General features: G+C 52.0%; 1 protein-coding gene across 2 annotated transcripts in view; it reads right to left on the reverse strand.

Moving 5' to 3' along the window:
- LOC146336635 (BOS complex subunit NOMO1-like) overlaps window positions 1-12134 on the reverse strand; it is a 70763-nt gene extending 58629 nt beyond the window's left edge. For both annotated transcript variants that reach the window (XM_084818607.1, XM_084818608.1), the window contains exons 1-4: window positions 11939-12134; window positions 6202-6291; window positions 4317-4362; window positions 1677-1777 (exon numbers count right to left, since the gene is read on the reverse strand). In XM_084818607.1, the coding sequence (XP_084674733.1) occupies window positions 1677-1777; window positions 4317-4362; window positions 6202-6291; window positions 11939-12073 (372 nt within the window). In that variant the 5' untranslated portion in view covers window positions 12074-12134. The remainder of the gene's footprint in view (window positions 1-1676; window positions 1778-4316; window positions 4363-6201; window positions 6292-11938) is intronic.

Genomic DNA, 12134 nt, shown 5'->3' on the forward strand with positions numbered 1-12134 from the left:
TAAAGCCAAGACTCCAGCAACGGAAACAGTAAAATATTAACAGACGCAGCACTTTCAACTAAAAGCAAAGGGAAACAAAAGGATTTTCAAGGCTTTTGCAAAAGCCGATCAGGAAAGAGCCAAATGGATTTCCGACAAGTATGTGGTGGCCACCTCTGAGAAGTCTCTGTCTCTAGTGCCTGCCAATCTAGGCAAGTGCAGGCCTACAAGGAAGACATACAACAGGGGTGGGAAACATATGGCCCTCCAGATGTTCTTGGACTGCTACTCCCATCAGCCCTAGCTAGGGATTTACGGAACTTATTAAATCAGTTATGTCTGTGTTTCACGCAGTGTCAGGCATCTCTTATTCCATCACCCGCTCATTGAGTGAATTGGATTTTTTTTAACCAGAACTTCACATCAGCACTAATGTGCACTTTACTAATGCAGATTAGCACATTTGCGCAAGTGCACATTAGCGCTAAAGCAAATGAGTGTGACTCAGCAAAAATCCCACCTCCCCCATGCCCTGCCAAAAGTGAAAAACCGGTCTGCCAGACAGCGGAATCTGAATGGCTCGGAAAAAGCCCGTCCTCTGGGGAATCTGCAGGTCAGATTCACAGAACCTTCGGATGGAGTTTTACAACTCGTCTTGGATGGGGTTGCACTCCCCCTAAAAGACCAAGTGCCCAGTCTGGGAGTCCTCCTGGACTCTGAGCTAACTGGGGAAGCCCAGGTGGCTGTGGTGTCCAGGAGTGCTTTTTACCACCTTAGGCTAGTATGCCAACTGCAACCCTATCTGGAGAGGACGGACCTTGCCTCAGGTATCCACACACTAGTCACATCCAGGCTGGACTACTGTAATGCCCAGTATGTGGGGCTGCCTTTGAAGACGGTTCAGAAACTCTAGCTTGCGCAGAACGTGCTGGTGGGGGCGAAGAGATTCGATTACGTAATGCCTATACTGCGCCAGCTGCACTGGTTACCGGTGTGTTTCCGAGCCCAATTCAAGGTGCTGGTTTTGACCTTTAAAGCCTTAAACAGGTTGGGACCAAGTTACTTGAAGGACCGCCTTCACCCATATCAGCCTGCCTGCACTTTAAGATCGGAAAGACAGGCCCTTCTCAGTTGCCCACCCATGAGAGCAGTCAGGTGGTTGACCACACATGAGAGGGCCTTCTCTGCACTGGCCCCACACCTTTGGAACAAGCTGCCATTGGAGATCTGCCGTGCTCCATCACTGCAGACTTTTAAGGCCTTGAAGACATATTATTTTACCTTGGCCTTCTCTTGATATGACTGTTATTGTTGCTGTTACTGCTGTTAACACTGTTGCTGGTTTTATTGTTGGCTTTTATTGTCGTTTTTATTGTTTTTATGTTTTTATCACTTCAAATATTTTAATTGTGTTTATGTATTTTATAGCTGTAAGCCACCTTGGGAGGGCTTCTGCCCTGAAAAGTAGCCAAGAAGTATTTTAAATGAATGAATGAATGAATGAATGCACATTCATTTGAATCCACAGCAGATTTCTCCAAGACCCCTAGCCAGCATACCCAATGGTGAAAGATGATGGGAAGTGTAGTCCAAGAACATCTGGAGGGCCACACATTCCCCACCCCTGGCCAATGAAGGCAGTCTTAAGGTTCATAACAGTGCATCAGCCAGCAGCAAAAGGAGAACTAGGCCCTTACCTTCCCATTTACAGAGAAGCCTGTGAACACAAAGTTGATATCGCCTCCTTTCGTACAAATGTCGTTGATGCCATCAACATGGATGTCTACACTTGTCGGCTCTAGGAAGAAAAATAAAAAGACAAATGTAATGGTTCCTTCCTAAGACATGCAGCATTTCCAAAGACACTGATCGACCGATTCAAGCTGCACCAAGCAAGTCCGAATTTATCCTATACAGAATCGTATTCAGACTGGGCCACATACAGGCCAATCCTGCACATCTCTACTCGGAAGTAAGCCCAATCGAGTTCAATAAGACTTATTCCCAGGTTAAGTGTGAGTAGGACTGCAGCCTTGGGCAATTAAAAAACAAATACTGTGACCTGATTTACAGTACAATCTACTCAGTAAGTCCCACTGAACTCAATGGGACTTACTCCCAAGTACATGTATATAGAATTACAGCCTTAGTTACTCGATTATATTTTTAATCCACTGATCTATTGGTTGCATCCAAAGCCCAACTTAAGAGTAGACTCACTGAAATGAATGGGACTTAAAGTACACTAACATTGGATTCAAACCACTGGATACAACCCATTAAATCCGCATAGATTCGCATATGAATAAAACGGGGGAGGGGAAGATGAGGGGGGAGAAGCATACTCTCTTTGTTTTTCGGTATGAAACTGTATCTGTGCTTTGGTCTTCAGGGGAGGTCTTACTCCATTCATAAATCTACTCCATTAAATAAAGGTTTTATCACCATCAGAGCTATGGCCAGGAAAGGGCCTTCTTGGTAATGGCACCCGGGCCGTGGAACCCTTGGAGACCTATAGCTGACTTCTTGCTTTTGCGTTTTAAGGCATCAGCTTAAAACAAAAAACAAAAAACAGGACTGTTTAGAAGAGCAGTTCACCAGGAGCAGTCTTGGAGAATAATCCCTGATTTCTGGACATGCTGAAGTTGTGGCACAAAACATCTGGAGAGCATCAGGTTGCCTCTTCCTGTCTTGGATGGTGTTTACCATATATAGCTGCTTATACTGTATAAAAACTATTGCTCCATGGTAGAGTTATGATTCACCAGAGTTGGCTTGGTTCTGGATGCCATGGCAAGCTGCAGCTCATCAAGCAGAGAAGCAAAAGCAAAAGGTAGGGGGACCAGGAAAGAATCCTGCCTGAACCCCTGGAGAGCTGCTGGTAATCGGGAGTAGACCAGGGGTCCCCAAACTGTTTGGGTCAGTGGGCGCATCTGGAATTTGGAGAGAGTCTCATGGGAACTCTCACAAAATGGCTGCCATGGAATTGGGGGGGCAGGGTTGTACATTCATACAGTGACTTGTCACGGTGGGCATGGCCAGTCATGAAACACTCATTTTCCAAGAAGGCAAACTGGTGAAAATAAAAGTACTTGAAAGGTTGTCACAGAGAGGAAGGCCAGGATCTCTTCTCCATCATCCCAGAATGCAGGACATGGAATAATGGGCTTAAGTTATGGGAAGCCAGATTCCAGCTGAACATCAGGAAAAACGTCCTGACTGTTAGAGCAATACGACAATGGAACCCATTACCTAGGGAGGTGGTGGGCTCTCCCATACAGGAGGCATTCAAGATGAAGCTGGACAGCCATCTGTCAGGGATGCTTTGACTTGGATTCCTGCAATGAGCAGGGGGTTGGACTCAATGGTCTTGCAGGCCCCTTCCAACCCTATTATTCTATGATTCTATGAAAACTGAATTGGCCAAGACCCTAAGTACAAGGCACAGATGGAGATGGGGGTGGGCGGGGGAGATGTCTGAGCTCCAAAACTTAAAAAGCATAGCTGGCTGGGGAATGCTGGGAGCTGTAGGACTTTTTTCCACCTAAACATGCATAGGATTGCGCCGTTAATTATTTCTTGCTTAGCTGTGTCTTCTGGCGCCATTTCGTATGTATCACTGGAACCATCAAGTTGTCAGTTGAGCAAGGCTGAACCCAGATGCCGTTTGCGAAGTGGAACAAAGCCTGTTACCACCAGTGTTTTCACCTTTGGGAATCTAGGGTCATCAGCCTTGACATCAGTGGATGGGAGAGCATCCTAGGGACAATAAGGTATTTCAGATTCCCCCTTCCAAGTCCGTAGACATCCGTACAACCTCGGGAGAGGGAATCAGACATCAGATCCCTGGCTGGGGAATGCTGAGAGTTGTAGGGCTTTTTCTTCTAAACATGCATGGGATTATGCCCTTAAAAGCTTAAGAAACCATTAAAACCCGAGGGACAGGGAACCTGGAAGACGACAAGAGAGGTGCCCATGGGTGCCATATTGGAGACCCCAGGAAATGACAATACCAAGCTAGGTGAAGCTGTGGTCTAAGTGGACCTATGGTCCTTTGGTCCTAACTATGGCTTAGCCAGCAGAAATAGGCAATATGGTATCCGCCAGACGTTTGGACTACACCTTCCATCATCCCCAACTATTAGCCATGCTGGCTTCTGACAATGGGAGTTGTAGTCCAAAATTATCTAGAAGACAAGAAGCTGCCTTTCCCTGGTTTAACATTATGTCCGAACCAGCCTCTTCTCTTAGGGGGAGTCCCCCAGCTATGACGAAATACAAGATCCTCTGATCCGAAAACAACAATTGGAATAATTTGTATGAAGACAGGTACATACCAAACGTCCACCCTAGGGGAGGCTCAATTTTAAGGACAAAATCCCCCTGAAAAAGAAAGCCCCAATGTTTATTGCAATGACAACGAAATCCAACTTTTTCTTTTTAAAAAATAACAAATCACAAAGCTACAGATTTATTTATGAAGAGTGGTATATAAACTTAACTAAAAAATAAACATCCTTTTTTTTTTTTAGTAACCTGGCATTCCTGAATTTTAGGTATAGTTAAAGACTACAAGCCAAAATTAATGGAACAATTTGACCTAAAAAAGCCCGTGCATGTGCACAGAGGGGAAAAACACCCCACGTTCAGTCACTGGCAACTCCTCTGGGATTGGCACTCCGGTACCTGGAAAAGACCTCTGTGTGAGGTGCCGCCACTGCCACTCGAGGTGGGCGGTGCTGTGCCAAACGGACCAATCGTCAGAATAAGGCAGCTTCATGTGGTCATATATGTTTGTACGCCAGCCCTGTGTTTAATAAATTGCCTGGTCACCATAAGCGACACAGAATTCTACGCAGGCGACTGAAAAGGCTGGCTGGCAGGGAAAGGGATAGATCGCTCCATCCATCCTCTGCCAGCTGTTTGTGTTTCTTTGCTGGCTGCGGAGGAGGTCATGCTGGCTGGGGCTGATGGGAGCTGTAATCCAGCACCAAGTTGGGGAAGGTTGTATTAGAAGACGCCTTACCTTCCTACCAGTCTGGGCCTAGAAAGAACTGGTTGCCCTGAGAAGACAGTTTTTATCTAGGATAGTTTTTTTTTACATTAAGATATAGGGACATAGAAAGCTGCCTTATCAGACCTTTGGTCCATCTAGCCCAGAACTGTGTCCTCTAACTAGCTGTGGCTGTCCAGGGTTTCAGACAGGAGATTTCCCCAGTCCTACCTGGAGATGTAGAGAAATGAGCCTGTGATGTTCAGCAAGCAAGGCAGGTGACCTACCACCAAGCAATTTTCCTTCCAAAAACGTATTGCCAGAAGGCAACAAGGAAGGAAAGCTTTACAAGAGCTGCATCTGATGACGTAGGCTCTGGTCCAGCTTGGCCTACAACTCCCATCAGCCCCAGCTGCAATGGCCAATGGTCAGGGATGGTGGAAGGTCTAGCCCCAAATATCTGGAGGGCACCAGGCTGCTCTACTCCATTGGTCTTCAGCTGGTGTGTCAGGACCTGCACTGAGCAGGGGGTTGGACTCGATGGCCTTGTAGGCCCCTTCCAACCCTACTGTTCTATGACCTGCAGCCTGATCTGTGGTGAGTTGCCACAGCAGTGCCACCATCATACAAATATAGGGGTGAAATTAGGAAGCAGGTCCCCAGATGCGTATCTGAGCTAAAGGTGGACCCTGCACCTGAGAAGGTTGGAGGCGGCTGCTCTGGGGCACAGAAGCTTACGCCACGAATGAACGCGTCAATTTTTCAGGAGCCAGACGACTCTCTATTGCAGCCTTCTCCAACCTGCCGCCCTCCAGATGTGTTGGACTGCAACTCCCATCATGCTGGCTTGAATGATGGGACTTGCAGTCCAACACATCAGGAAGGCACCAGGTTGTGAAAGGCCACCCGGCTGCTTTTTGCTGCAGCAGGCGAAACACGGCCACCCCTCCAGAAGTCTTCACGCACTTTGGTTATCTTCTTCTTTTGGCCCCAGAAATGACTGCCGCGGCTAAGCACGGGCAAGCGGGCCAGGAAAATCATTTGTGGGCTGCCTTACAAGGATGAGATGCGACGCATCCCATCGATCTGTCGATGCTGTGTACTGGATAGGTTTCGCACCCAGATCTTATCCCAGGATGTCCGGAACAATACCGGGAGGAAAAACATTAGGATCCCAACAAAAGAAGCTGCATTTCTCCTCTCAGCTCAGATATCAAATGGCTGCTTACCTTATCGTACAGAGGAATCATGAAGTAACCATTATTGGGAGCGCAGTCGGTTTGGTATTTCAGGGTCCCGTGCTTCGTGTACAACTTAATCTATCAATTAAAAGGGAGGAAAAATGTCACACGGCCGGACCACATGAAGTCAACACGCAGGTCTCCAACAGCCTTCCCCGACTGGCACCCTCCAGATGTTTCAGACCACAACTCCCATCAGCCCCAGCCAGCACGGCCAACAGTTGGGAACCTGGGTGTTGTAGTCCAAAACATCTGGAGAGCACGAGGCTGGAGAAGGGTGGGCTACAGAAAGGCTGGAAGCACCTTCTTCCACCGGGAGCGGAACAACATATTACATTAAGCAGCTGGCAGCCTCCTGACGCTGTGAATGACAACTCCCAACATCCCTGACCCAATGGATGGGGCTGATGGGAGTTGTAGTCTGAAACATTTGGAGGGCACCAAGTTGCCTACCCCTGTGTTAAAGCCTGCCATTTTGAAGACAGCGTTGAAAGGGATGCTTGGGGGAAGAGGAGCCACAGAATACCACGCCTGTGAGTACATGTGGGGCTTGAAGAGAGGGGACAGGCGATGTTTACCTCCTGCGCGAGAGCCGGCAAATCGACGGGAGGTTTATTTTCTCTCCTGTGTAATTTTAAGCTGAGTGATGCCTTTTTCCAGGAGACTCCAACTATTCCCATCCATTCCACTCTTTCTTCTTGGTCACTGGACTGTTTTGGGTGGTTTTCCCCACTTAGGGTATTTTTCCCCTCTTGGGGGGGCAGGGGACTTCTCCAAACCTTAGCCGTCCCCTGCTCAGGTTGATATACCTCCCTCTCATTCAGGGGTGGGGGGCAGAAGAGTGCTGTTTGGGCTACGCAAGGAGCAGCTCTGGGGAGATGAGTTCATGATTAGTACAGAGGACTTGCAACATAACAACGACGCAAGCTCTAAAGAAGCAAGTACGTGAGGGAGGAACTGGATGAACCTGGTTTTTCCAACCACACTCTTGCCCGGGGATGGGCAGAAGGTACATCGGGATCTACCAGTAGATCCACCGGGTGATTTGTAATAGACCAGTGAAGGGTTCCAACCCCCATTGGTTTAAAAAGATTTAAAAATGGTTTTAAAAGGTTTAAAAAGAGCAACAACATGAAACCTTGTAGTTTTCTCCTCCTAAATTAGGCAAGAGACTTTGGGGAAAATAGGAAGTAGTGAATGGGTGTGTGTGTGTGTGTGAGTCTGTGAGAGACGGGGGGGGGGGGGAGGGAGGGAGAGTTCCAGTTCTGGTACTGAAAACAAATTCCTGGGCTGACCACGTGCTCAGAGGCACCCTTGTTCTTCAAATTAACGTGCACCTTCCTGAACCACTGCTTTCCACCTGCTCTAATGGGTAGACTTCAGGATTTGAGTGGACAAACACAGCAGATACTGTAAGTGTAAAGCAGCTTCCTCCAATCTGGTGCCCTCTGGGGATTGTTAGACTCCTTCTCCCATCAGCCCCAGCCAGTATGCCCAGTGGTCAGGAATGCTGGGGGTTGTCTTCCAAAACATCTGGAGGGCAGAACGGTTGGGGAAGGCTGGTCAAAAAACCTCCCCACCCTTATTCCAGCTTCGGTTTGTGGGACCTACTGTGCTTTTACTGGAACCCTGAAATCCGCCAGCAAAATACTGGCTCAAGCGGGCAGTCATGCGCTCAGAATTAAGAACCAGGAGGAAGTGGATAGGAAGACACTTTTCTCCTTCTCATAATACCACAACTCAATGGGGTCATCCCACGAAGTTCACTGGGAGGCGATCTGGAACATATCAAAGGAGGGACTTCTTCACACAGTGCATGGTCAAACTATGGAACTCACTTCCACAAGATGTAGTGATGGCCACCCATTTGGATGGCTTTAAAAGGGGGCTAGACAAATTCCTGGAGGAGAAGGCCATCAATGGCTGCTGGTCCTGATGGCTCTGTGCTACCTCCTTTACCACAGGCAGTGAGCCTATGTACACCAGTTGCTGGGGAACATGGGCGGGAGGGTGCTGTTGTACTCAGGTCCCGCTTGTGGGTCTCCCGTCGACAGCTGGTTGGCCACTGCGTGAACAGAACGCTGGACTCTGTTGGAGGGAGGAGCCATAGCTCAGTGTGATACAGCCCCTGCTTTGCATGCCGAAGGTCCCAGGTTCGATCCCCAGCTTCTCCAGGTAGGGCTAGGAAGGAATCCTGCCTGAAACCCTGGAGAGCAACGGCCAGTCAGCATTGACAACCCTGGGCTAGGTGGACCAGAGGTCTGACTGAGTATAAGGCAGCTTCCTATGTTCCTATGGCTGGAGAGACCCTTGGTCTGATCCAGCACAGCTCTTCTTATGTTCCTATGACCAGGGTGATTCTGAGCACATGCTCAGCTCAGGGATTTGTGATCAGTCCTCACAAGTCCTTTCACACAGATGCGTGCTCCTGATTTTCCCAGCAGCATTCTTCTCAGCAACCTCATTCAGAGGTGAAAAGGTGGGTCAGCGTGGCTATCCTTCGTCAACTGGGAGTCAGACACCCTCGAGATCTACTGCAGATCACCCAGAGATCTGCCAGCCGCTACCGACCTTCTGTCCGCACTTGCTCTAGCTGACGCCAGGGAAGGGGAAGGGCCTGAAATGGAACTGGCTTATCCCAGACACAAGGGGAAAATCCAACCTAAGTCCTGCTCAGAGTAGACCCATTGAAATGAAGGGTATTTAAGTTGGTCATGACTAACTTAAGTCCCCTTCATTTCAATAGGTCTACTCTAGGTAGGACTTATGTGGGATGCTGCTCCAGGTTCCCCACCCCCTCCTTTAAAGGAAGGTTATGGCAGTGGAAGGCAATGTAGGGCTCTCCCGATGTTGTTGGGACTGCAACTCCCACAATCCCTCACCACTGGCTCTGCTAGCTAGGGCAGATGGGAGTTGCAGTCCAACAGGGTCACAAGGCCACTGCTCCATTTGGGCCTTTTATCATTGAGGGGGTGGGGGAGACACTAAAGGAGGGGGGGGGAAATAATAAGCCCACAAAGTTACTAGACTGCTAAGAGACGAATATTCTGTGTTTCCATGCTGGTTGCAAAAGGAGGCAAAGCATGGAAACACTTATGGTGCAACCCTATGCATGTTTAGGCAGAAAAAAAGTCTTACAACTCCCAGCATCCCCCAGCCAGCATGGATTGCACCCTAAGTGAACCCTCTCTGCTCAGAGACAGCATACTCTGCTAGATGCTGAGGACATACAATGCCTTCATGGCCTAGAAGCATTAAAAAAAAAACAAGCAATCCAGTCTGGTGTAGTGATTAGAGTGTCACAGTAGGAGCAGGGAGATCTGGGTTAAAATCTCCCTTATACAGAGTCAGACCCTAGATCCATTCAGCCCAGTATAGTCGACACTGTCAGCAGCTCTCCAGGGTTTCAGGAAGGAGTTTTTCCAGCCCTACATGGGGAGGCTGGGGATTGAACCCGGGACCGTCTGTATGCAAAGTTGTGTGCTCTACGAGCTGAGTTACACCCCCTCCTCACTTCACTGGGTTGTTGTGAAGATAATACAGTGGAACACAGAAGATGACCACGTACGCCGCCCCGACCTCCTCATTCGAGGAATGACGGAATATAAATGTCCTAAGCCACAAATATAATGGGGAACCCACAGATAGAAACAAGAGGCTGGATTAGACCGACCCTTTCACCATTACACGTCTTGCACAATCTGCTTAAGAAACTTGGGGGGGGGGATTAAGAGTCCCCATTCCTGCCTGGGCAGGATCACCACCAGACTAGGAAAAGCCCCGCCTGACTGGCTCCTGTACGCCTGACCGGCGCCTGTGCCACTTCAAGCAGCAGCCTGGGCAGGATCACCACCAGACCAGCAAAAGCCCCGCCTGACCGGCGCCTGTGCCGCTTCCAGCAGCAGCCTGGGCAGGATCACCACCAGACCAGCAAAAGCCCCGCCTGACCGGCGCCTGTGCCGCTTCCAGCAGCCGCCTGGGCAGGATCACCATCTGAGCAGCAAAAGCCCCGCCTGACCGGCGCCTGTGCCGCTTCAAGCAGCAGCCTGAGCAAGATCACCACCTGAGCAGCAAAAGCCCCGCCTGACCGGCGCCTGTGCCGCTTCCAGCAGCAGCCTGAGCAAGATCACCACCTGAGCAGCAAAAGCCCCGCCTGACCGGCGCCTGTGCCGCTTCCAGCAGCAGCCTGGGCAGGATCACCACCAGACCAGCAAAAGCCCCGCCTGACCGGCGCCTGTGCCGCTTCAAGCAGCAGCCTGGGCAGGATCACCACCTGAGCAGCAAAAGCCCCGCCTGACCGGCGCCTGTGCCGCTTCAAGCAGCAGCCTGGGCAGGATCACCACCAGACCAGCAAAAGCCCTGCCTGACCGGCGCCTGTGCCGCTTCCAGCAGCAGCCTGGGCAGGATCACCACCTGAGCAGCAAAAGCCCCGCCTGACCGGCGCCTGTGCCGCTTCCAGCAGCAGCCTGGGCAGGATCACCACCAGACCAGCAAAAGCCCCGCCTGACCGGCGCCTGTGCCGCTTCCAGCAGCAGCCTGGGCAGGATCACCACCAGACCAGCAAAAGCCCCGCCTGACCGGCGCCTGTGCCGCTTCCAGCAGCAGCCTGGGCAGGATCACCACCTGAGCAGCAAAAGCCCCGCCTGACCGGCGCCTGTGCCGCTTCCAGCAGCAGCCTGGGCAGGATCACCACCAGACCAGCAAAAGCCCTGCCTGACCGGCGCCTGTGCCGCTTCCAGCAGCAGCCTGGGCAGGATCACCACCAGACCAGCAAAAGCCCCGCCTGACCGGCGCCTGTGCCGCTTCAAGCAGCAGCCTGGGCAGGATCACCACCAGACCAGCAAAAGCCCTGCCTGACCGGCGCCTGTGCCGCTTCCAGCAGCAGCCTGGGCAGGATCACCACCTGAGCAGCAAAAGCCCTGCCTGACCGGCGCCTGTGCCGCTTCCAGCAGCAGCCTGGGCAGGATCACCACCAGACCAGCAAAAGCCCTGCCTGACCGGCGCCTGTGCCGCTTCCAGCAGCAGCCTGGGCAGGATCACCACCAGACCAGCAAAAGCCCCGCCTGACCGGCGCCTGTGCCGCTTCCAGCAGCAGCCTGGGCAGGATCACCACCTGAGCAGCAAAAGCCCCGCCTGACCGGCGCCTGTGCCGCTTCCAGCAGCAGCCTGGGCAGGATCACCACCAGACCAGCAAAAGCCCTGCCTGACCGGCGCCTGTGCCGCTTCCAGCAGCAGCCTGGGCAGGATCACCACCTGAGCAGCAAAAGCCCCGCCTGACCGGCGCCTGTGCCGCTTCCAGCAGCAGCCTGGGCAGGATCACCACCTGAGCAGCAAAAGCCCCGCCTGACCGGCGCCTGCGCCGCTTCCAGCAGCAGCCTGGGCAGGATCACCACCAGACCAGCAAAAGCCCCGCCTGACCGGCGCCTGCGCCGCTTCCAGCAGCAGCCTGGGCAGGATCACCACCTGAGCAGCGCCTGTGCCGCTTCCAGCAGCAACTTCAACAGGGTCCCCACCAGGCCAGCAAACACCCGCCCCGGCTGGCTCCCGTGCCTTTCCAAAGTGCAGCCTGAGATCCACACACCTGCAGGCGGTTATCAATTATCACCGTTTTAATTTCCGAACGCGAACGCTTCACCGGCTGACCCCGTGCAAAAGGCGGCGCTGCGACGGGCGGCGGGCAAGCTGGCAACCTCCCGCCGCCCGCCCAGCGGGGCGCGGCGCTCACCTCGATCAGCGAGTAGTTGATCTCCACGTCGGACTTGACGAAGCCCCCGCAGCCCACCACGATGTCCTCGGAGCCCCGCGCCACGGCCCACAGCGCCCCGCAGCACAGCGCCAGCGGCGCCCAGCCCCGCGGCATCCCGCCTCCCCGTCCTGCGCCCCACGCGGAGCCGCCGCCGCCGCACGGTCCGCGCTGAGTC

This window comes from Heloderma suspectum, chromosome 12 (genome assembly GCF_057233095.1).
Source record: "Heloderma suspectum isolate Gila_16-S chromosome 12, 16-S_ref, whole genome shotgun sequence".
NCBI lineage: Eukaryota > Metazoa > Chordata > Lepidosauria > Squamata > Helodermatidae > Heloderma > Heloderma suspectum.